General features: G+C 36.2%; 1 protein-coding gene across 4 annotated transcripts in view; it reads right to left on the reverse strand.

Annotated features, from left to right (window-relative positions):
- Window positions 1-27501, reverse strand: part of wdb (serine/threonine-protein phosphatase regulatory subunit widerborst) — a 426118-nt gene that overhangs the window by 197572 nt on the left and 201045 nt on the right. For all 4 annotated transcript variants that reach the window (XM_081731142.1, XM_081731143.1, XM_081731140.1 and 1 more), the window contains exon 4: window positions 13116-13208. In XM_081731142.1, coding sequence (XP_081587268.1) covers window positions 13116-13208 — 93 coding nt within the window. The remainder of the gene's footprint in view (window positions 1-13115; window positions 13209-27501) is intronic.

Raw genomic sequence — 27501 nt, forward strand, 5'->3', positions numbered from 1 at the left:
CGAAACGAAACCTAAAAACCATATTATGTATATATGGAATAGTGATTCTCGTAATGCTGGTTACAGGAGGTGTTGAAACCAATCCGGGCCCCACTAGTTCAAACAAATGGGATATTGCTGAAATCAAGGCAATACTAAACGGAGTGAAAAGTTCAAATGAAGATGTTGTCAGTGAAGTGCGTGGGTTGACAGAAACCGTGACAAAAATTATGGATAGACTTGATTTGATTGACAAGAAACTCGAGATCATAACAAATGACGTCAGTGAACTACAAAAATACACTGAATTCCTGGAAGAACGGCTGGACGACCTCGAGAATAGAAGTAGAAGGCAAAACATTGTGTTCTATGGCGTTGAAGAGGGCGAAAGAGAGACACGGACAGAAACTGTAGAAAAAGTGTGCAAAGTAATTCAAGACAGATTAAAAATTCAGTTAAGAGACGACGAAATAATGCGAGCTCACAGAGTAGAAAAGATAACTGCGAATAAAAATCGACTATCGTATGTAAGTTTTTAAGAGACAAAACCAAAGAAGATGTTCTTAAAAGCAGACGCAAACTTCGTGGTAGTAACATTTACATTCAACAGGATTATTCTAACAAAGTGAGAAATGAACGCAAAAATTTACAAGTTTTCATGAAAGAGGCAAGGCAACGCGGTAGTTATGCTTATCTGCAGTTTCGTTATCTGTATATTGAAGGGGAAAAATTCACTTTAAGTGCACTTGAAAATAGAAACAGACAGCATCCAAGCAGAACAAGAGACTCCACATTCCAGCTTACAGCCTCTGAACCCCTGTCACCAAATCAGCCTAAGGCAGTTCAAAGTAAAAGTTTTATTGCTCTGAAGAACGTTAACCCTCCCTCCGTTCCATCCCCATTAAGAAACCAACTACCCAGCCCTGAGTCAGTGAAGCGGAAATCGACCTGCAACCGATGAGATTATTTTGCTTAGGAACTGCATCAATTAGTAAGTACACCAAAATTAGTAAATACCAAGTGTGTTAAAAGCAGAACTTCACCTTCAAGTTTTATTGTATTGCCAAGCCCCGAGGCTCATTCATTGTCATGCTCTGTAGATAATAGCTGTGTATCCGAAAATATGCTTCAAAACCATACTTGTAAATTGTTTTCAGTGTTTTATCAAAATACTTTTGGCTTACGGTCCAAAGCCCTAGAATTCTATACAAATGTCTTATCAAATAATTATGATGTAATCACAATCACCGAAAGTTTTTTAACAGAATGTCATACTGATGGAGAATTTTTCGATAAAAGATATCAAGTTTTTCGTCAAGACAGGAATCTTGAACTATCAAAAAATTGTAAGGGAGGGGGTGTAATAATAGCAGTACATCAAAATTACAATGTCTCCTATATAAACTCTTGTGATCTAAATTTTAAATGTGTAATTGTCAAACTCTCCAGTCACTCACTAAAGGTATTTATTTGTGCAGTATACATTCCTCCGGATTCAACTGTAATGACATATGAATTGTTTTATGAATTTATTGAGAGTAATGTTCCAATAGGAAGCACCGTTCTTTGCGTAGGGGACTTTAATATAAGTCAAATAACGTGTTCTAATTTTGACCTCTTACTTTCAGCAAATAAATGTAAAGACTTAAATGTCGCTGTATGACTTAATTTCCCATAATGACATTCAAAATAGTAATGGCCGAATCTTAGACTTAGTACTCTCAAATATTAATGGTGTTTCCGTAATAAAAGAGTGTTCTCTTGTTACTAATTTTAATTTTAGAAAAGCAGATTTCCAAAAGATGTACATAGAACTCTCTAAACTGGGATTGCCTTTCGCAATCGAATGATGTAAATATAGCATTAACAAACTTTTATCAAATGATTAACAACATATTTTCTATATGTGTTCCACTTAAAAGACATATCAGCAGAAGTTATCCATGTTGGTTTACTTATACAGTAAACCCTCGTTAACACGAATCCCAAGGGACTGAAAAATCAGGAGTTCGTGTTAAAAGAATTCGTGTTAACCGGGGACCCAAATTTTATTATTCGATTCGATATTTTATTATTCGAATACATTTTCTCCATACATACGCACTACAGTATACAGACTATATATGTCACTACAGAATATTATGTATGTCATAGAAAACACTAGAGATGGTATCGAGACGAGACTGAGTAGTCTCGGTTCCAAATTCGAGACGAGACCAAGACTATTCTCTGTCTTGATACCATCCACAGAATTGTATCGAGACGAGACTGAGAGTTTCGGTCTCGTCTCGATTTCGAAAAGCACTCCTCGGTCTCGAATTCGAGTTAAGATCGATATCGAGACTAGTTTTGGTCTCGGTACCATCCTCTGAAAAGTGAAAACACTACAGTAAGTTTATTATCCTATCTTCGAAGATTAAAAAAAAAAAAAAAAAAGTTTCCACGCAGAAAATCCAGGTCAAGTTATAAAATTGATAACTACGCTAGCAGGGTGACTACCGCTAGTAACGGAATGGTATTTATGATTGCTGTCACCAGTTTGGAGTTACAGGGGAGAGAAGATGTTCTGTCTCGAGCTGACGCCAGCTCGTCTGCCAAGCACCTACATGTTCAGCCCTTGACGGAGGACAGAATCAACACCTCATAAGAGAGGAAAGATACCTGTTTCTGGTTTTTCTCTTATTTACAAGGCAAGTTTCGTCTGTATAAATAGTGTATGACAAAAACTGATCTGGAGTGAAATCTGAAATAAGAAAAATGATCTGAAAAAAACAACAAAGGATTGAAAGTTCGCGTTAAATCAAAACCTTTACTGACTCAAGGGACTAAAAATTAGTTCGTAATTCGTGCTATCCGAAATTCGTGTTAACCGATAAAATTTCCTATAAGATAACGTACAGCGATGCCGGGACCGAAATTTTGTTCGTCCTAACCGAGTGTTCGGCTTAAGCGAGTTCGTGTTAACGAGGTTATACTGTAATATAATTAAGAAAATAAAATCCAAGACATACCACCATAACAAGTGGAAAAAGGGATCAACAAATATACTTTATCATCGCGACCAATTTGAGAGACTGCGTAAAGAAGTAAAATCTGACATAAAATTAGCCTACAAAACTTTTTAAACTCAGAATACTCTATCGAGAAAGACTCAAGCCAGATCTGGAGCTTTATTAAACGCAAAACACAGCATTTGTCATCAAACTCCCTTACATACAATGGTCATGATATCCAACATGTCAGTGAAATAGCACAGGCATTTGCACATTATTTCCATTCAGTGTACAACAATGTACCCGCCACATACAACGTTGACTCTCTTCTCGCTAATCGAACCGAATGTAATATATTAGACAACTTTCAATTAGATGAAATAAAACTCGAAGAAATAGAAAATGCTATACGAGCGTTGAAACCAAAATCATCTTGTGGTCCTGATAATATTTCCCCTTATGTTGTGAAAGGTTGCAGTGATATATTTCAATATCCACTTCGCACTATATTTAATATTTCTATTAGAACAAACACTTTCCCAGATAAATGGAAATAAAGTTTAGTCTGTCCATTACCAAAATCTGGAAACAAGAGAGAATTAGAAAATTTCAGGCCAATTGCTATTCTATCGCCCTTTGCAAAAATTCTTGAAAGTATATTATATGCGCGAATTTTAAATCATGTAGAACCTGTTCTTTCAACTTATCAACACGGCTTCTTACGTAACAGGTCTACTTCAACAAACTTATCAGTTTTAACAAATTTTATAGTAACAGAATTAGATAGAGGCGGTCAAGTAGATGTCGTTTATACTGATTTTAGCAAGGCATTTGACGTCGTTGATCATGATGTCTTGCTACTGAAAGTAGCATCTCTGAATTTTTCGAAACAAGCAATGGAGTATCTTGTATCATACTTGCATAACCGAAAACAATATGTTTCATAACAAGGATTTGTTACTGAAAAATTTTATACTCTATCAGGAGTCCCTCAAGGATCTAATCTAGGTCCTCTGTTGTTTCTTCTTGTTATTAATGATATTCCTCTATGTATTAAAACTTCTCAAATCCTTCTTTTTGCCGACGATCTCAAATTATACTCCAAAGTAAGTTCAATTGATGACTGCGTGAAACTTCAACAAGATCTAGAGAGTATTCAAATGTGGTGTGATAAGAATAAATTAGTCCTGAATGTGTCCAAATGTAAATCTGTATCTTTCACGAGGAAAGAAAATCAAATTAACTTTACGTATACAATAAGTGGCACTTCCTTGTCTATCCCAAATACTATCAAAGATCTAGGAGTTATATTTGATATTAAATTAACCTTTACTCAGCACATTGACGCGATAACGAGTAGTGCATATAGAAACCTAGGTTTAATTTATAGGATAGGACAGGATTTCTACAAACAATCAACATTCGTAAGGTTATATTTTTCATATGTGAGGTCAAAATTAGAATACTGTTGCACTGTTTGGACACCAAATATCACTAAATACACTGATGCAATAGAAAATATACAATTTAAATTCTTAAAAATGCATACTTGCATATGCATTTTTCTTAACTTGCATACAAGAAAACCGGTTTCTATCCAAAGTATGTCCCCTATGAAGACTTGGTAAGGAATTTTAACTTTCAAACATTAGAAAAAAGGAGATGTGTTTTTGATTTGTTGTTCTTACATAAATTATTAAATGGTAAAATTGATTGTCCAAAAATAGTTTCAGAAGTATTATTACGTGTCCCAACAGGTAAGACTAGAACAGCAAACGCTGGGGCATTCTATTGTAGAAAAGCAAGAACAAAAATATTACATAAGTCTCCTCTGTGGAGAATGTGTGCTTCATATAATGAAATGATTAGATTTCATGTAATAGATGTGTTTAATATGTCAGAGAACAAGTTCAAAAGAATTATCATGCAAAAACTTATGTATAATTAGATAACGTATATTTGTGTATGTATAATAGTGTATGTTAAATAATTCTCTATACGCCACTATAACTGGGCCTAAGGACAAGCCTGTTGTGTTGTCCTTTTGAAATAAATAAATAAATAAATACGAGATTACAGTTTGCTGCACATAAAATTGAATATCAGTTATTTTTAGAGATACAGCAACGTAATTGGACTCGTTAGAAAGCTCTTGAAACGACAAATAACGATTACTTCAAGATATTTTCTCGTATGTGTACCCCTTTTCACGTTATTTACAGTTAAATCTCAAAAAACGGATATAGAATGCACATTATTTTCACTTTGAACTTCTCTGTTTGAAAACAGTGTCAATGTAAGACAAGTAACCGTTATAAATAACAATTTCCAATGTGTTTACTGCGAAATGAAGCAAAAAAACAAAATTGCTATCTTGAAATGCAGAGTAGATACAACGTTCTAAAATTTAAGGGTTGAATTCGGTCAGCGGCCATATTGATGACGTCATATTTCGGTTTCCCCTAGCTGGAATTTTTGGAACTTTGAGTGAATTGATTAGGATAACATTCTGAACATCTCCACTAATTTTGAGCTTGTTTATCAAAATGTCCGCGTTAAAGCCTAATTTTCCTGGATTATATTACTTGTTAAATTCTTCTTGCATTTCTGTACATTGTCAGTGTATTCACTTGCTTGTAATTTTGTATCAGTAAGCACCTAATTCAAAATACGGGATAAAGCTTCGACCTTTCCATCCATTTACTTCACTCAACTGATCGAACATTTGCGCATTCACATTCATCATATCGCTTGTTGCGTCATCTCGTAATTCATTCAGCTGACTTTTTATCTTCTCATTCCCACTATACAACTTGCTATTCGTATAACAAAGCATATTATGTACTTCAGCAATATTATCACACATTTGTTTCAGCTCACCGGACACTGTCAAGCTTGCTACTGATTTCCTGGAGAGCTTGCTATATTCACGTTTCAGTGATCACATCACTGTCTTAAGATTACTTCCCATGGCTATATGCAAAATACACTTAGACGCAACACAAATAATTCAGTTTGCCAAAAACTAAAAAAGAAAATTTCTTAATGTTGGTTAAATTTCACAAATTAAATAAAATAAATGAATTTTCGAATTACACGTAAGATACACAGATTTGGATACACATTTTTTTCTTTCTTTTTGTGCGGCTTACTTTCCAGTTTTGCCCGTAACAAGAATATAATTTTTTTTTAAATAAATTTACCATATAAATGGAGGCCGTAGCGCCGTGAGTAGTGTTGTAAAATTTCCGGAAATTTTGAACCTACTGGTAAAAAACCTTTTTTCCGGTTTCTTTCCGGAAAATTTGGAAAAATTGCGAAAGTAACAAAAATCTTTGTATTAAGTTAGTTTTACTAGTAATGGAACCTTGTTTTTTTCGAACATGTGAAAAATGTGAGTTGAGAAATTTCAATATTGTAAATATTTAAAAAAAAGAAGCATTCGAAAATAAAATTGTTGTAATTACTCATGAAAATTAATAGTCTGCACTCATTTCCTTTGAACAAACTCCATGGCTCTGGATAAGTAGAGTAACAAATAAAACACAGTTCTGACCAGAGCAGAATGAAATATATTAAAAACTATACTTACAATGTGTTACAGTTTCAAGGACCTAAATGACTGATTTTGGTGTCTGTTCTTCTTCTCCGAATTCGGCGGGAATTTCACGAATGTTACCTCATTGGAATTTGTGGTCTATAAGCTTTCCAACTGTGTACTCGTATAACTCATGACTTTGTGATAATTAGGCGGGTCACCAGAGCCCCGAACGTGAGAGTCTACCATTTTGTTAAAATCCCTGGCGGGCGTCTAGAGTTAATTGTGTTGTTATGCCATACACATTAATCATTATTAACTACCCATGTTGCAGATAGAGATGTATCTTGAAAACTGTTTAGTTAAAATATGTAATTAGCTCCTTGTAAACTAGTCACTGCTCTTTTCTATGAGTTGTATTGTATTTGTCAGAGCATTTCTTCTAGCTTATGATGTGAGAGCTCTTCATTATTATGGAAATGATAGTGATAAAAAAATACCCAAGTTTTGAATTTGTGAATTTGGATCTTAGAATAGTGTATAGTGTGTTTAACCTCCCTTATTCTTGGAAATTAAGAAATGTTGAAATACTTCATTTGAATTTTTGTTCGTTTAGTTATACTCACATTGATGTGCAGAATTTCGTTCAGTAATTGCTGTTATAATAAGAATATAACTCTGCTTGTAATTTACTCCATGCACAAATCCTGCGGAGGATGGGTTGTTTGTTAGAAAATTAAATTAACTTACTCAATCTGATATTTTAGTTGTTTTAAACATGTTCAATCACCATAAAAAAAAAAAAAACCGTTTAAAACAATTTGTTTAGAACGTTTAAAACAAACTGAATAAAACAACAGCCCTCGTTTTACACATGTTTTAAACATATCAACCCTGCTTACAATAGCGTTTGATAGTGTGTGACTTTATTTAACCTAATATTATATGCATTGTATATCGAACTGGGTAATGTAACGAAAATAAGAAAATATCGTCACATTTTAGATGGTTATTCCGCCAGACCTTGAGACTAGTTAGAAGTTTTAAGTAAACGGTCTCATATATTCTGATCATCACGGATTATATTTTATTAAGAAATAAGAGAAAAATATACCGAAATTCAAAAATGAATATTTTCAGCGATGAAGGCACTAGTAATGAAGCTGAAGACGTCCATACGTCAAAGAGTGTGACTGATCTTATAAGACAATTAGGGCAACAGTTGAACGCTAAAATGGAACCAGTAACGCAATAATTGGATGCTAAAATGGAACAAGTAACGCAACAGTTGAATACCAACAAAGAACAGGTAGATATCCAGATGGAACAATTGATACAACGGTCAGATGCCAGGATCGAACAAATATCACAACAAATTAATACCAAACTGGAACTAACTGATAATAGATTAGAGCAAATTCTCCACAGTTTTGCGATTGTACAAAGTTCAGTCGAAGCAGTAGAAACACAAGTCAACAATCATCAGAACCAGATAAGGAAATTGCAAGAAGTACAAAATATCAAGGAAAAACTTGGGACAGCAAATAGTACTCTTGATCCTGCCGACCATGTGGCTTATGTAGAACATAATGTTGTTAGAACCAGACTACGTGAAGAGGGCAGTAACCCACCTGAACGTTATTCCGAAGAGGAGAACATAGCTTCTAATTCTGAAAATGAAGAAAGAAGAATGCGACGAAACACCGATACTCACGTAAAATTTAGAAACTTAAGGCATACAGATACACGTTTAAATATTAGCGAAATAAAATCTTTTACAAAATTCAGTGGTAGATCCGAGAATATCCCACTAGTATATTCTTAAATTTGAAGCAGAATGTGAATTGATCGGTGTACATGAGTATAATTTTCTTAAAATTTTGCCACATGTTTTATTGCCGCCTTGCTCGGCATGGTTCAATGCTATTAGAGGTAATTTACATACTTATTCAGATTTCAAAATTGCTCTATCAGCCAATTTTGAAAATGACTTCCTAATGGCAAATCGTGATGCACAGATTAGAAATAATCCTAAGGTAGACAAAAGTCTCACCGATTTTGTAGTTACTGCATATAATGAATTGAAACTGATCAATCCGTATCAGCCGGAATCACGCGTTGTCGCATCAATACGAATGTTGTTACCTTTTAGGCTACAGCAAATATTGATGTCTTCACAGTGTATTAATTTTAATCATTTACTTGCTATAGTTCAAAATTTTTAAAGTTTGACGAAGTTGCAAAACAATTCTAACTGGAGTCAAGCTAATCATTTTCCAATTCGTAATATTAATGTTAAGGAAAATCGTAATCATAATGTAAGAGGCAATTTTGGATTTTCTCGTACTGGTAATATAACTGAACCTAATTGTAATGAAAATATGACCGAATCTAATTTTAGAAGAAACAGAAGTAATAATCGTACCGTTTTTAGGAATAATGTAAACAATCGATCTAATTTTCCACATACTCCGAGATTTCGTAGAACTACACAGATGGCAGAAATTTTCAAAATAGGAACCGAAGACCTGGTGAAGTAAATAACATACAGGACTGTACTGAAGATTGTGCTATTCAATGCAACCTAATCGAATCTTTTGATGATGTAGCTTGAGCTAAAGTTACGGCGTCCGACAAAACATATTCAATTAATTCTTGTTTTGTTTCACCTTGAATACTGTTACGATTTCTTTGTAATTCGCTCTTCTTCTATATTATAAGCAATCACATATTTACTTACAACGATAATATATATTTATCAAAGTTTCGCTAGCTAGGTCCAAATGAAAGAAATAGGTTATGTTGTATTTTTAACTTACACTAATGTAGTTAGTCAACGAGAATAAATGGTGTTGAATTAAAGAAACTATTTTGGACACGAACAGACAGCAAACTTGTCACATTTTGAATGTCTTTCATATTAGTAATTTTATAAAATTGGAATTAAAATTGATTAATATCAGAATATAAGAATAATATTGAGATAAGATAAGAATAATGTATTGTTCCATGGATTGTAATTTTCATATGTAAGGACTATTCGAAAAGTAAGGTAATTTAGTATTTGCAATGTCTGCCGGTCCAAGGGTTCTTTCTTTAATTGTGAAAAAGTTAAGAAGCCCTATTTGTTCGGGAGCCATATATACAACGATATCTTATATTTGTAAGTTACTTCCATTCTTCTTTTAACTATTTTGGGCAAAAGGTACTATTTAAAAGTGCTCAGGCTGTGATTCCGAAGAAGAGGAATATATATAGAACAATATGTTAGTGTTGTATGATTTTTAACCGCTGTTACTGTAACAACAGATTTACCGTTTTGGGTTGCTATGACAACCTGTTCTTTGAAAAGTTAACATTGCATAAAACTGACGTGTATTATTTCAGTGTATTGCAATTGATATTTCTTGCGGAATATATAGATGTAAAACTACTAGTGTTTGATAGTGTTGTGTGAATTCACTTAACCTAATAACATATGCATTGTATATCGAACTGGGTAATGTAACGAAAATAAGAAAATATCATTACAACGAACAGATCTGTAAAGAAGATATTAAGGCCGGTATAAGAAGTACGAACACATTCTTATTTTAACTTCAAGGAACTGTGTCTGTTCTCTTGGGAAGAATGTAAAAAAAAAATCGAGAATAAGCTTTCTATACGACGTAGGGAAACTTGAAAAGAAAGACACTAATATTTAAAGAAAAAGTTCTACAGGAAGCTGCTGAGAAAAGATAATCGAGCAAGAATGCTCGTGCTTAGTAGTGGAAGAAAAGCTATAACACGCGACGTGTATGACCAAATGTATAAACTACCTGAGACAGGATTGTTTATCGTTTGTGTCCGGCAAAATATCCAGTTTGAAGAAGACGATCATTTGCAATTCACTCTTCGACATATTATAATTCGACATATTCGTAATTTTGTACTCTTTCAGGACACGCGTAATTTATATATATATATATATATATATATATATATATATATATAAATTACGCGTGTCCTGAAAGAGTACAAAATTACGTGCCTGAACCAAAAAGCAATCAATCTGAGCAGGGGCCATACCCCATTGGTTAATTTTACGAACAGCTCTGATACTAACGACAGGATAGTACGAACATATTGAAGAAAGAAATAAAAAGCATTCGGGTTTTCGTTTGTATATTTTTCTTTTTAAATGACGAAACTCCCAAATAAGCTTTAGTAGGAGGGGCTCGTGGGGGGAAAAACATTTCCTTCATTCCAGGGAGAGAGTAGAGATGGGCAAAACCGGTTTTTATAAAAACCGGAAACAGGTTTTTACGAAAACCGAAAAACCGACATTTCGGTTTTGCACCGAAACCGGTTTCGGTTTTCTTTAAAACCGGTTCGGTTTTCTTTAAAACCGGTTCGGTTTTCACCGAAACTGGTTTCGGTGAAAACTTTTGGAAAACACAGAAAACTACTTCTGAGGAAAAGGAATCGGTTTCCGGAGAACAACGAAAACACTATTCGTCAGAAATAGAACAAATTTTGGAAAATACCGGAACCGGTTTTTCGAAAATTAAAAAAAACGGTTTCGGTTTTTCTAAAAGCCGAAAACCGAAAAACCGGCTTTTGTGCCCACCAATAAGAAAGAGAGAGAAAGAAAGAAACTAAAATTCATGTTCCATAAGAAAACCATTATTTGGAGAGGAACGACGATCATTAAAGTATTTCAACATTCCCATAAAACTGAGTACTGTCAGTTGCAGTTTCGAAATGTGACCATCAGTTCTGGAGAATGGTAAGTCTGAGGGAATGATCCACTTTATTTTCTTTTGAAATTCAGCAGTTTCTGAATAGTTAGCCGAAAACAAAAATAAAATGACCCTTCGTTAGCTATCTTTCCAAGATGGCGGCCTTAGCACAAATCAGATCAGTAGTGTCTTTTGGTACGTTAGTGAGGAAGATAATTGCAACAATCCTATGGAGAAAAAAATATTATTATGTAATTTATCCACGAAAGATACCTAATTTGACTGGCCTATAATATACCAGGTTATCATAAAATAAGTATCGTTATTCAGAGAACTCTGGAGACGTAACCACTCGACAGAATGCAACTAAACCTGATAGGAGTACATTTGGGAGCATGAAGAAACGATTCGTGTAAAAAAATAAAATTAGTTCCAATTTTCGCCACCAGAGATAATTATGGCGCTCTACAACACGAAGTAAGTGCAGCGTGGAATAAAAACGATACTACAACGATGCTAAATGATGAGAAAGGCCTGTAGGTCTCGTGGCATTGATTATCAATGCTATTAATACCCCGTGGTCAGTGGCGGATTTACAGGGGGAGGGGGCTTTTGAACTGACGCGTCCCTTTAAAATTCTTGGATATCAAAATCGAAGTTAAATGTTAGTCTTTCCTACGCTCATAAACTGCAAGCTTCCCCCAAATTTTTGAAAAAGATTAGTGTCAAATTTCGCCTCTAGAAGTTATTGTGTTTTAGTTGAGTGTTAAATATGGTAAGTGTGGTATGGAAGACAAATGATATTATTGATATTCAAAGAAAGGCCGTAATTATGTCCCCCATGGCATTGATTTGTACTCCTATTAATAACCCCGTGGTGTAGTGATGTGTTATGGGTGATGATGGTGATGTGGGATTCTGCCCAAAGGCAGATCTTTGACATGAAGGTTCCTGGCCAAGGGTAACTAGTACCGTATGAGATGATGACGTTCTAAGGACGGGACCTACAGGTTAACATCAAATCTGACTTACGTGTATTTTTACCGGAAATCGAACCCGGGACCCCTTGATCAGAAGGCAAAGAGTTTGGAAAAAAAAAAATCGGATCACCATCAATTCACTTCTGGCACATAGTGGCGTCCACACCCGTATCATTGAAACACATGCAGACGTGAGTAAGCACCTGGAGAGGTAATTACAATCTTTATTATCATTTAGCATCCCTAGAGTCGTTTTTCTTCCACGCTGCGCTTACTTGGTATTGTACAGCGCTATAATTACCTCTGGTGGCGAAAACTGGAACTAATCTTGTTTTCTACAACAATCGCTTTTGCATGTTCCCAAATATACTCCTACCGAGTTTGGTTGCATTCTGTCAACTACGTCTCCAGAGTTCTTTGAACAGTATACTTATTTTATAATAACCTGGTACAATCAAGATCTACTCAACTATTTGTAATTTGAGTAACTATCAAAAAAATATCAGAATAAAATTATTATGTAACTGCTCTTTACTCTGATTTCTTATTTCCTTCTGGTAGTGACAATTTTATTAATGACATAGTAATTAATACCTACTTAAGTCTAATTACTGAACTAAGTTTAGCATTTACATATTTTGTATATACTGTCTTGTGACCCATACAGATGTGAAACACATTAAACGAATTAAGTGATACTACTCAGCAAACATAATACTCATTATATTTACAAAAATACTCTCTGCTGTTGAAGAATAGCAGACGTTACTTAGAAAGAACCTGAAATTATGAGTTTTCTGTGTATAGAATATTAGAACACCACACTAGAAAAATTATATATAATTGAATCTGTTTACGCTGAAGTAACAACTCAACCAGGTCACATAGAACGCAATCAACTCACCTGTAAAACGAATTTTTGATCTATTACTTTCTTGCCAATTGTTGGCTGAAAATCTGTTGACTCCAAAAACCTCAAGAAAAACTCGTATACCAACTGGAAAATAAACGAAGAGAATTAACACAATTTTAAGAGTGACTATACAAGTATGAACGGTAGTTACAACTAGAAAGCGAATGTGCATTGGGAGAATTTAAAATATGCTTGTAAATATGCAATGAAACATTTAGCATATGATCTCAAAATACAAAAAATTTAAATGAGCTTGTACTTTAATATCAGTTGCTTTGAAAAAGTACTAATTACTTAAACTACGCTGAAGCAGTAAATAAAGTAAACATCATTAATATTCTGATGGACACATTTTAATGCACTATTTTATATAAAAGTTAAAATTTATTTACCTGCGTGGTGCGTCATGATGTTTAACACGTTGGTTGCCACGGGATTCACCGGCGAATCCCATGGCTCTAACAGAAAGAATTCAGAATAAGGGCTTGATAACGTGTTTCATTGATTTATTTTTGTCAATATTTTTTAGCATGTTTAACCTCTGGGACTGGTTCTATTCCATATTCAGTTTCCTTCTGGTGTTTGTAAAAAGGGTATCTCCACCATTTATAGGAGTCAAAATTAGTAATTTTGTAAGCTTATCTCCTTTAGAAAATAGGATAACTGAACTATAAAACACTACACACTGAATGTAAGACAGATGCCATTTTTGCTTCTTTGTTTATCAAAATAAGAGTGTTTCCATATCCATTGATATTCAACTAGATAGAGGTTGTGATGTGTTTGTTCACTAATTCGACTTCAGAAATTTTGGTACAATATTGGAAAGTGTAAGATTTTATTGTAATTTTTGATGTAATTAGCCATAGCTTGTGTAGGCCACCTTTACCCAGATTTAAATTTGAGTTCTTGGTCCTGATGTAGTAAGATTCATAAATAAACTTCTTTCTATAGGCGCGAAAGATCTGTGCAAAATATTTTTTTGTTTGAGGACATGTCTGAATTCACTTAGATGTTTAGATAACCCTCAGACAGCTTGATTTTGAGCTGGAAATTTACGAAATAACTATCAGAATTGTTACTTCACACCAACTACTTCTACTTTTAAAATTAATTTGCTAATAAATAGAGGGTTTAGCTAGCTATGAGCACCGTCCTCTCACCACTTTTTAAGATATTGTGATGAATTATTACAAAAGCAAAATTCTACAACAAAAGAAAAATTAAACGCCGCAAAGTACTGTATGTACGCAGATGACTTTTGGTCTAGAAAAAGAGCGTCGATCTATAGAATTTACATTTACAGTTCAAAATCCACCCTACAATTAATTTCACCATACAATTAGAAACTAATAACAATCATTGTTTTGAACATATCATCAGGACATTAGAAAATATACCAAAACATTCAACGCATCCTACATAAATAAAGTCAAATGCTACGATAAATTTCTTGCTTAGGGTCTATAATATCGTATCGCAGAACGATATTACAAGTAGATTTCGTTTTAAAAAATAAGTCTCTAAATTGCTTTAATAAATATTCGTTGGTCAAATAGAACAAAGCACTGTTTACATAAAAGGGCAAAATTTAAAAAAAAAGAAAACAAAAAAAGTGGACAAATGGGTTTTCTTTTCCGTTATTTCTGTCTTTCTTATTGAATGTAAAATACTGTAGAAAAATATGGTTCTGAAATAACCTCCATATCACCAAAAACCACGAAAAATTTTCGAACATATTACAAAAATTACTACGTAGATAAAAAGGTCAATTCTGTTATTTACGAGGTGGTACGTAATTGTGACCAAATTGCGTACGAAGGAAGAATGACATCGATACCAGAAACGATCTTAAATACCTAAGCGAGTTCAAACACGTCATCAAACAAACGAACATTTTGCACAAATCTTCCAGGCGTACAGAAAAACAAGTTTTTTTATGAATCCTACTATATCAGGACCAAAGTCCAAAATTAAATATGAATAAATGTGTCTTACACAAGCAATGGGTCATTACATCATAAATTACAATAAAATTCTATACTTTCTAATATTGTACCAACCTTTAGGTAGCTGTAGCATTCGTGAACACAACACAACCTCCATCTAGTTCAATGCCAATGGATACGAAAACTGCTATTTTAATAAACAAAGATGGTGACCATCTTGTATTCAATGTATAGTGTTATACAGTTGTTATCCCATTTTAAAGAAGCAAACAGGCTTAAAGCTGTTAATTTCTACTCCTGTAACTGATGAGGATATCCTTTTCGCGCTCACAATAAGCAAATTAAATATGGAATAGACGCAGTTCAAGAAATGATCCAAGAGTAAGAACATGTTTGACAATCTTGACAGAAATAACGCCAATGAAGATCATAGTTTTTTCACACATCACAACATACTACTCAGATAAATAAACTCTTGAGTTTTATATACCTCACTATTTACAATAACTCAAGTGCCAATAGACAACTAATAACATCATTCAGCGTGAATTAACCAGTCACATTTCTAACGAAATAAAATTTCTTCATACAACTCCCAAATTTACAATCCAGAATGTATATGAATACATGCTAAAACTAATTTACAATGGAATTCGAATCAAGTGCGATCCCATCAGTTACTGAACTCAAAATTTCGCAATTACAGTTAAGTTTCCATCACAGATTTTTAGGTTTTTAATATCTACGGCTATATTAGTCCGTCACGTATGGGGGATGACGTTCCTCGGTGATCACACCACCCGAGAATTGAAAAAGAAGAAAACAACCTGGGACTATTATATTACGTACCATCCCGACATTTAGCTAGTGTCAATGAGAAACGCCTCACTCAGGATATCTGGCCTTAATAAGTTTTTACCCTTTTTCGACCGAGTGTCCAAACCGGGAATTGACCTACTTAATCACAGAACAACAATATTAATGTTTAATTCAATGTATTCTTATGTCTATCATTGTCCTCCTCCTATATGTGTGTGAATTTTCTACGCAAACCTTATGAGAAATTACGAACAAGTCAGGAATACATATACTGGAAATAGAACGTATACCAAATGAGCAGAAATCAGATAGAATCAGACAGAAAAATCCAGATTAACATAAAATTCACTGGAACAAAATTAAAGTATCTTATTTGAACATATGTCATTTATTAGTTCATCCACTCGTATGTACAGAAGATTAATAAAAAGGGTAAACGAAATATAGCTTAAATACCAAAAACGTGAACTGAGAAGTACTTAAATTGAGTGACACAAGTTATTTCTTTTATTGGAAGAAATGCTAAACTATTACCATCCATGTATTTTCATAGCAAGAAAAACACTAACGAAAAGAAAGGAAGAAAAACATCAATACTTACGCAATATGCCACATAATCCTATTGAATGAAATATTTCAAAGGCTCCTCTTGCCTTCCGTACTAATAATATAAATGAGTTAAATGTGTCACGATAAAAATTTAATTACATTATTCCTCGTAACAAAATATACTCACAGAACTCTTGAATTCTCATGCAGACCTATGCTCATTGAATCTTGTCCGTATCCTACAGTTCACGACTTTACATTTTCCTTATTCCTTCGCCTATTGAGTGATTAGTTACAATGATGATAGAAAGCATTTCTTGTATGAAAATTTTTCCCCCAAAATATTTAGAAACACTAAAATTATAAGCACAAATCAAAATTAAGCTCGATTGGCTGAATCCCACCAATCGTGCTTTCGAGGGATATTTCTAGAAGCGAACAGAAATTCAAATTACCATTAAACGAACTGTGTAAAGGGACGGAAGGGAATATTACGTTAAATCCATTGATTTAAACCTAGTGTCTTGAATTTCTGTCAAACATTGGCTTTTGTATTCAATATTTCATACGCAAATATACATGGGACAGACAAAAAAAAAAAAATAATTTTAAAACACTTTATACAGGACACGTAAGTTTGGCCCTCCACTGTACAACACGTGTTGCGGTTGCCGATCGTTTTTTGTTTTCAATGTGTCATGTGGACCTTCCTCTTCCGTCATCAGTAACCAGTTCACCTGTGAGTGTCGTGGTGTGGTAAAATGGGCGACCTGACAGACTTCCAAAGAGGCATGATCGTTGGTGCCTGTCTGTCTGGAGCTTCAGTGGCAACAGTGGCGAACATTGTGAGGGTATCAAAAGGTACTGTGTCTAATGTCACGAGGACATACATAATTCATGGGCAAACGACGTCTGCAAAGTACACCAGTGGTCGAAAGACAATCCTGTCAGATAAGGACCGGAGAGCATTAAAACGGATTGTAGCAGCTAAAAAGAATACCACTGCAATGAAAATTACGTTTGAACTCAATTCCGGCCTACAGAGCCCGGTTTAATCGAAAACAGTGCGACGGGAACTTCATAAAATGAAAATTCATGGCAGGGCCGCTATCGCCAAAGCCCTGGTCACAGCAGTAAATGCGAAGAGGCGTATCCAGTGGTGCAAGGACTACAAGGCGTGGACTCATGAGCAGTGGAAACACGTAATGTGGTCTGACAAACCGACCTTCACCTTGTTTCCAACAACCGGTCGTGTTTATGTATGGAGAACACCGTCGCAGGCCTATAATACAGACTGTCTGCTCCCAACTGTAAAGAACGGGGGTGGTTCTGTTACAGTATGAGCAGTGATAGGGTGGTTTTCTGCAGGTGCTACCATAGCTCTGCATGGAATGATGAATGCTAAGGCGTATGAGCCCATTTTGGGAGACCAGGTTCTACCCATGGCCCAAATATTATCCCCTGATGGCAATGGCATCTACCAAGATGATTTGGTACCCTGTCACGCTGCGAAAACGGTGAAATCATGGTTTGAGGAGCATGACCAGGAGCTATGACCTCCCCTGGGTCCCACAATCACCAGATCTGAACATCATGGAGCCATTGTGGTCTGAGTTAGAAAGGCGTGTTCGGTCTCATTACTCTCCACCAGCATCCCTTAAGGAACTGGAGCATGTTTTGGAGGAATAATGGTACTACGATTCAGGAGCTGTATACATCCATCCCACGTCGGATCCAAGCTGTTTTGGACGCAAACGGAGCCCCACACCATACTAGGTATGATTTTCACACTTTTGCATACGTTATAGATTTTTTTTGTCCAACCCCTGAGAAACAAACCGAAATATTATTCTTGAGGCTCCAAGCGACGCGCTACGGTTGGAAAAATCGAAAGTATGGTATAGTTGAGTTGATTTTAGTTTAGCGTCCCTTTCAGCAGCGAGGCTATATGAGACGTGGACCTACTGATTAACGTGGAATCCGAACCACATGAGCTCCCGCCGGGAATCGAACCTGGGACTCCCACGCCAAAGGCGCGTATGCTAACCGCTTAGCCACGGAGGAGCTCAAAAGTATGGTATAAACCTTCTGGAATAAACATAGGTATATCGTGTAGTCGTGACATGTTTCAAATATTTGCACATTCATACCCATCCTCTTTATAAAAGCAAATAAATAAAATAAAAATCATACACAGGAATCGAACCCAATGTAGAGTCTATAATTTCGAAAATACGACTGATTACGTCACTGATGCACTACCTTAAATCTGTCTTTGTATTGTGTGTGTCTGCGTGTGTATGTCATTCTTCGTTTTGTAGCGATATCTGTAAGCTTCGATGACCCTGGTATGCCAATTTTCTAGTTTGTTCCCTACATGACAATTATATATTTGTCTAGTGGAAACGTAAAACGTTTTATTTAGACGATCTGTTCATCTTTCTCTTTCTCTCTCTCATTCTGTGTGTGTGTGTAAAATTTTGCAGTCTGTTCACCAGGGTTGGATATTACTAACATCGCAAGAATCGAACAGGCGCATTATAATCACTGCATTCGAAACTGCATAGTACCTTAGTTATATTGTTTTAATGGCCCATAGTGGTCGTTGTTAAGGGAGAAGTGAGAATTTTATTTTATTTTAATAGTATGCAGAGTTTGCTGGTTTAAACCAGTTATTTTTTTCAAAAAAGTTTAAACCAAAAATAAATAAATAAATAAATAATAAATAAACAAATAAATAAATAAATAAAGAACGAAAAATGTTTTAAATTATGTGAACTTCATGTTGACGTTTCTACATGTCAAACGATTTGCATTAGTTTTATTTTCTTTTCACCTTTTAATCAAGGCGTTCCTTATTGAATTCTCGGTCGAACCACAACCCTTCTTTCAAGAGTAAACCAAGTAGCCATTCGGATGTCACTTTAAACAAGTCTTCCCCTTGATAACCTCGGTATTACGTAAGGATGTTAAGCCTAAACAAACGAAACGAAGCCAAATTGTAGGAATTGACAAAATTTATCGACTGCCTACGTAGCTTCCAACATTAGCTTGGATTGGAATTTCAGTTTTAATTTTATTGAATGATATCTGCATCTAAATTTGTAATTTAATCCCTCATTTTTAACATACTGATTATGATATGTTGACTTTAAGATTTTACATATCAAGCAATAAGGGATTTTCTCAATGGCTAAGGCGAGAGTTTCCCGATTTATATACAATGGTTTCACTTGCGCAACTGTTTTTGTCCTTGTGAAGTGGCTATTGACGATTATATTACAAGTATGTAAAGATCAGTACAACGTATTTTTATCGGGAGTGCTTCGTGAGTGAGTTAGCAGACTCATCGTATTTGCGCCAATTAGTTCCAGTGTCGAGTCCAAATGGAGGACAATTTCTCTCGGATGTAAGCCGAGAAGCGGTTTGGATTGCGCTTTAAGTTTATGTGACTTCTTCCAGCATAACCCTGTTGTTTCATACCAAGGCGAAACAAACTTATTTCTGTCCATATGTAATACAAATACATAGAGCAAATTATTTAAACCAAAAAACCTGGTTTAAAACAAAACAAAAAAAAAAAAAAAAAGAAAAGAAAAAAGGTTTGAACAAAAAGTTTTTATTCAAAAAACATGTTTTTTTGCCAACCCTGATAGTAAGTGTTAAATGACCAGAATATTTTGCTTAATTTGTCACCAAGATTTAAATTCTAAACGCAAAGATGTTTTGTAGTGGTGCGTAACCGGAGGCTGCAAGGATCAATCCGTTATGCCTAAAAGCTTATACTGTACAGATCGTGCTAATTAAATTAAATATAAGTAAGAGCAACTGAAGATGCCTCACCAGCGGCATCATTTCTGTGTAACTTTGAGTAGATCCGTGTAGGAATGTTTATAGCTGTTACAGATCGCGAAACTAGACATTAATGACGTTTTAATACCAATTCGGAGACGCAACCAAACTTCGGGGTCCCAGGCCTTCTAGTCCCCCAGGATCGGCGTCCACGTGCCTCACACCCCATATTTTGTTACCTCACCGCTGAGCGTACGACTATAGCAAACGAAGTAGCACTATATCCTATAAACTTTCTCTAAATTTTATAAACAAAATCTATCTCAAGATTCCTGAATCACGTGAATGTAGGCTACTAAAGTTTTAAGAAACATGCAGTTAGGAGAATTGCCAAGGCCAGATTTTTAGATAGGTTGAGTAGCTACAGCTTAGAGCGGAAATTTTAACATTTTAAGCAGTAAGTCTGTGAAACAAAACAAAACCTGTGTACTTACAGTATTTACCCTCTTATGACTGAAAAACTAATATTAAGTAAACTAATAATATCTTGAGCTGCAAAACAAACTGCCGGCGCATTTGATTTATTGAGTGTCAGTATATTATTAAACGAAAGTAAATATTAATTCAATCTCAACATACGTTTTTGTTTTTGGCATCTCAGGCCTTGGATTAAATGATGTCCAAGTGCAGCGAAAAAATTCGTAGGTTATTTACATTAAGAATGTAACCAATGTCAGAAAAGACGACAGAATAGACTAGCTTGTTTAAATACAAAAAATAAACCAGGGGAGTGTTTTGTCGTCCTTTTCATGAACCCTGAGCCTCCTATGGAAAATTCCTCTACTATAATTAAACTTAAGTGCTTACCTTTAATATTATATATATATATATATATATGTGTGTGTGTGTGTGTGCGCGTTGGTGAACCCGACAATCTTTGTAGGTCGATCGGTCTACACAGCAACACTCTGAGCAATTTTTCCAAAGCGAGCAGTTTTTAGTGGTTGCTCGAAATGTTTTTCACTTTTAACGCGTGCAGGACCCTTATAGCCCCCCCCCCCCCGCGAGTTCTTTTGACTCCGCTCGTTTATACGGATACAGCCGGTTTTGTGCGTAAAGTGTGTGTTCAGACTGAAAAATTTCTTTTTTCGATCGGTGTGTATTCCAACGCAGTGCCATCTACGTCTGTGTTCCAAGCAGGAACTAGAGCAATTCAAACTCCCTGCAGCTGCGTTCACCATTGTTGCCAATCAAGTATTTGTTGAAACGTAAAAGAAAATTAGCAGCTATAGCAGAGGAATTATTTACAGTAAGAACTAGGATATGAATATTACGCAAGAATAACCCCATGCCTAAAATGTTTTTATTACAACTGAGGGGAGGGAGAGGTGTGTATTTATAAAAATCTATATTATAAAATTGAAAGTGACTATGTTTGTGACTCTTAATCTCTTGAATTGGCCGACCGATCTCGATCAAATTTCCAACGTAGATGCGGTTCTGGCTTGGGAGTGTTTAAAGCTGTTTACTTTGACAGTAGAGCGTAGGGGAGGGGGAGGAGGGGAACTACAAAAATAAATAAAAGTTAATGACCCTTGAACCAAAAGACAGATCTTGATCAAATTTTCAATGTAGCTGGGGTTTGGGACTGGAATGACTTTTATCATTTCATTTTGACGGAGCAACGTAGGGGACGGGGTGAAGGGGGAATGACCATGTTTGTGAATTCATAACTTCTGAACCACCCGATCGATCTCAATAAAATGTTCAACATATATGAAATTCAAACCTGAGAAGTTTTTTTTTATCATTTCGACAGTAGATTTTAGGGTAGGGGAAGGGGAAATATATGAAAATGAATAAAACTTAACTCCTGAACTACTCTACCGATCTCGATCTAATTTTCAACATAGATAAGGTTTGGGACTGGAATGCTTTCTTCATTTCACTTTTACAGTACAAAGAAGGGGAGGGGAGGTTAGGGGACAGATATATAAAAATAAATAAAACTTAATAACTCTTGAACCACTCAACCGACCTTGATCAAACTTTCAAGATAGGGTTCTGACATGGGATGTTTCTGTCAGTTAACTTTTACGGCGCAACCTCGGGGAGGGGGAGGGAGGGGATATATAAAAATCAGTTCATATAAGACTAAAAGTGACTATTTTTGTAACTTAATTTCTCTTGAACTATCCGATCGATCTCAATCAAATTTTCAAGATACATGAGGTTCGGATCTGAAAACATATTTGCAATTTCACTTTAGCGGTAGATCCTAGGGGAGAGGGACGTATAAATAAAAAATTATAAAACCTAAAACCTTTTGAACCCCCCAACCAATCTTGATCAAATTTTCAACATATATGAGGGTCGTGCCTTGGGAATTTTTTATCGTTTCACTTTGACGAGCCAACATAGCGGAGGGGGAGATATGTATGTAAAAAATAAAATAAAAATTACTGCTTTTGTGACTTCATCACTCTTGAACCACCCGACCGATCTCAATCAAATTTTCAACATACATGAGTTTTAGGGCAGGGATTGCTTCAGGCTATTCAGTTTCACGACGCAACGTAGGGAGAGAGAGGCGGAGAGAAATTTCAAAATGATCAAAAATGACCGAAATTAGTGTTGAATCCATAGATTACGGGGTCGATGAGAGAAACAGTGACACTTCTGATGATGTTTCAATCCAAGTTCAGCCCTGATAGTTGGGGAGGGGGAAGTTGCAACGTAGGGGAGGGGAATAAACATTTAAAAATGATCGAAAATGACTAATATTAGTGTCGAATCCATAGTTTTAGGAGTAGCTGAGATTAACAGTGAAAATTCTGATGCCGTGTGTCGCAGCAAGGAGGAGGGGGAAGGGGAGCTACATATAATAATGATCGAAAGTCACCAATATTAGTGTCTAATCCATAGTTTTCGAGATCATTCAGATAAACAGTGACATTTGCGATCCGGTTTAAGTCTAAAATCAGCCCCGCCACTTGGGGGAGGGGAAGAAATATATATATATAAACCTGATAGAAAATGGCCACTATCAGTGTCGAATTTCTGGTTTTTTAGATCCCTTATATGAACAGTGGTACTTTCGATCCCGTTTAAATTCAAATTGAAACCTTCAACTTGCGAGAGGAAGAGGTTTAAAATGATCGAAAATGACCGATATTAGTGCTGAATCCACATTGTTTTAGGTCGCTGAGATGAACGGTGACGTTTCCGATGCCATGGCCCGCAACATGGGGTGGGGGAATATATATATGTATATATATATAAATGGTCAAAAATGACAGATACTACTGATGTATCTATAGTTCCTGCAGTCGCCGAAATGAACAGTGACACTTCTGATGCTGTTTAAGTCAATTTTCAGCCCTGACACTTGGGAGATGAGGAGGGATGACATACATTAAAATGATCCAAAATGAGCAATATCAGTGTGCATTTAAATTATTTATTTCAACCAAGCGAAGCGGGTAATATATGCTAGTAAATCTATATATATAAAATTGAAAATCACTGTTTGTGACTAAATCTGCTGAACCGTCTGGCCGATCTCGATCAAGTTTGTAACATGGATGAGGTTCGAGGCTGCGCTGGTTTTTGGCTATTCAGTTTGATGGTAGAAATGAGGGTTGGGGGAGGGGGAGTGGGTATAAAAATAAATAAAACTTAACTCCCGAACAACTCGACCGATGTTGACCAAATTTTCAATATAGATGAGGTTCAGGCCTGGGATCGTTTCTATGATTTAAATTTGACAGAGCAACGTATGGGAAGAGAAGGAGGGGGATATATATAAAAATCAACTTAAATAAGAATGAAAGTGACCATTTTTCTAACTAAATAAATCTTGAAATATCCGTCCGATCTCAATCAAATTTTCGAGTTACACGAGGTTCGGATCTGGAAACATTTTTGTAATTTCACTTTAACGGTAGATCCTAGGGGAGCGGGAGGGGAAAGGGACGTATGAATAAAAATTAATAAAATTATTAACTTTTGAACCACTCAACAAATCACGATCAAATTTTCAACATGTATGAGGGTCGGCCCTTGGGTGTTTTTTTATCGTTTCACTTTGACGAGCCAGCATAGGGGAGGGGGAGGGATATATTTGGTCTAGGAATAATTCGTGCGGGTGGACAAGAGATGGCGCAACGAACGGAGCGTCCCACAGTTCCGTGTATCCACACATGTGTTGCAAACCCCTGTCATCGCGTATCGTTCGTAGTATAGGGCAGTGGATTAAAGCGTCAACAACACCAGTTTGTAGTTAAGTGAACATGGCGCAATTTGTGCCTGATAAAGTGTTTTTGCGGGGTGTCCTGCTGCATTACTTTAACATGCAGAAAAGTGCGACTGAAAGTCATCGTATTTTGGTGGAAGTGTATGGTGACCATGCTCTAGCTGAGCGAACGTGTCAGAAGTGGTTTGCACGGTTTAGAAGTGGTGATTTCGGCTTGGCAGACCAAGAGCGAGCTGGACAGCCAAAAAAATTTCAAGACGAAGAATTGACAGCATTGCTCGAGCAGGATTCGTGTCAAACGCAGGAACAACTTGCAGCAGCATTAGGCGTTGATCAAACAACAGTCTCCAAACGCTTGAAAGCCATGGGAATGATTCAAAAGATGTCACATTGGGTTCCACATGAATTGAAAGACAGAGACGTTGAAAGACGAAAAACCATTTGCGAATTGCTGCTTCAACGACAGAGCAGAAAGGGGTTTCTGCATCAAATTATTACGAGTGATGAGAAGTGGATCCATTACGAGAACCCTAAACGAAAAAAGGCCTGGGTGAAACCAGGTGAACCAGGTCCATCACAACCAAAACGAGATATTCACTGTGCAAAGGTTATGCTGTGCACATGGTGGGATATGAAAGGTGTGGTGTACTATGAGCTGCTGCAACCGGGTGAAACTATGAATGGAGAACGTTATCGACGACAATTAATGCGTTTGAAGCAAGCTCTGGCCAGAACACGACCAGAATGGGAGAACAGACATGATAAACTTATTGTTCAACATGATAACGCTCGCCCACATGTCGCAAAACCGGTCAAAACCTATTTAGAAAATGTCGGATGGGAAGTTTTACCCCACCCGCCGTATTCACCAGACGTTGCTCCTTCGGACTACTACTTGTTCGATTGCATGAACAACGATTTGATTGGACAGCGGTTTACTTCTTCAGAAGATATCGAAACATGGGTCTCTGACTGGATCGCTTCCAAGGATGAGGACTTCTTTCGCCACGGAATCTGTACATTGCCTGACAGATGGGCGAAAGTGGTGGCTAGCGATGGACAATATTTTTCTTAAGGTATGTATGTATTTTGTGTTTGTACTACAGCTTCAATGTGTGCGTACCAACCGCACGAATTAATTCCTAGACCAAATATATATGCAAATTAAAATAAAAATGACTGCCTTTATGACTTCATCACTCTTGAACCACCCGACCAATCTAAATCAAATTTTCAACATACATGAGTTTTGGTGCAGAAATTACTTTAGGCTACTCACTTTGATGATGCAACGTAGGGGAGGGGAGGGAGAGAAATTTAAAAATGATCAAAATGACCGATATTAGTGTTGAATCAATAGTTTTCGGCGTCGATGAGAAGAACACTGACGCTTCTGATGCTGTTTCAATCCAAGTTGAGCCCTGTAGGTTGGGGAAGGGGAGGAAACAACGTAGGGAAGCGGGGGGAAACAACGTAGGGGAAGTGAATAAACATCAAAAATGATTGAAAATGACTAATGTTAGTGTCGAATCCATAGTTTTAGGATTAGCTGAGATTTACGGTGACAATTTTGATGGCGTGTGCCGCAGCACGGTTGAAAGGGAGGGGTAGCTATATATAATAAAGATCGAAAATGACCAATATTAGTGTCTAATCCGTAGTTTTCGGGATCATTCAGATGAACAGTAACATTTCCGATCCGGTTTAAATCCAAAATCAGTCCCACCAGTTGAAGGAGGGAGAGAAAGAGTTATATAAAAATGATCGAAAATGGCCATTATCAGTATCGAATGTATAGTTTTCTGTGTCGCTTACATGAACAGTGTTACTTTCGATCCCGTTTAAATTCAAATTCGAACATTCAACTTGCTGGAGAAAGAGGTTTAAAAATTATCGAAAATGACCTATATTAGTGCTGAATCTATAGTTTTGGGGATCGCCGAGATGAACAGTGCCACTTCTGATGCTGTTAAAATCCAATTTCAGCCCCGCATCTTGCGAGAGGGGAAAGGGAAATAAATCAAACGGATAAAAAATAACCCATCGAATTCATAGTTTCCGGGGTCGCTGAGATGACCTGTGACACATGCGATGCCCTGCCGCGCAACATAGAAGAGGAGGAGGGAGAAATACATAAAAATGGTCAAAATTTTCCAATATTAGTGTTTGATCCGTAGCTTTTAGGGCCGCTGAGATGAAGAATGGCACTTCAGATCCCGTTTAAAACCAAATTCAGCCTCGTAACTTGGGAGAGTGGGAGATAATAAAATGATCGAAAACGATTAATATTAATGTCGAATTCATGATTTTCGGGTTCGCCGAGATGATCAGTGATCTTTCCGATGCCGTTTAATTCGTTGCCATTAAAAACGAAAACTGCATATTTCGTAGGTAGTAAACACACGAGATACGGAATTGTGCATTTCAATTTTCATTTTACCCAGCGAAGCGGGTAAATACATGCTAGTAAAACTTCATAACTTTGAAACCACCGAACCGATCTCATTCCAATTTTCAACATGGATAAAGTTCGGACCTGGAATGACTTCTATCACTTTAGTTTGACGGTATATATCAGAACACCCGGTAAGGCATTTTTCTGTTCGTAGTGCACGTAGACATTTCAAACAAAAAATGAATCACTGCAGACGACAAACAAGAAATATCACCCTTTTCCTCAACCCCTACCGAAGTTGCGCATTGTGGGTCTTCACAGGTAGGCCTAGTGTATCATCTTGCAACACGAATCAAGTTTGCGGACAGATAGCCGGGTCTGTAAATATCTGAGGGTTCAGCGAATATATTCCGGTGCACGCTAATCTATTGACAGCAATATCCATACGACACACGTTTCAATATGCCTCTAAGTTTAAAGTTGTAAATTAGTTAGAAATAAATAATTGATTGCTTATTCTCAGATCGGTGTAATGGTTGCAACGACAGTAGCAACACCATGTGGCTTAGCTGTAATGCTTTTGCCTCTACCAAAGTCGATGGTGATAAGTAACAAGAT

The sequence above is a fragment of the Thermobia domestica genome, chromosome 11 (genome assembly GCF_964235325.1).
Source record: "Thermobia domestica chromosome 11, izTheDome1.hap1.1, whole genome shotgun sequence".
Classification (NCBI taxonomy): domain Eukaryota; kingdom Metazoa; phylum Arthropoda; class Insecta; order Zygentoma; family Lepismatidae; genus Thermobia; species Thermobia domestica.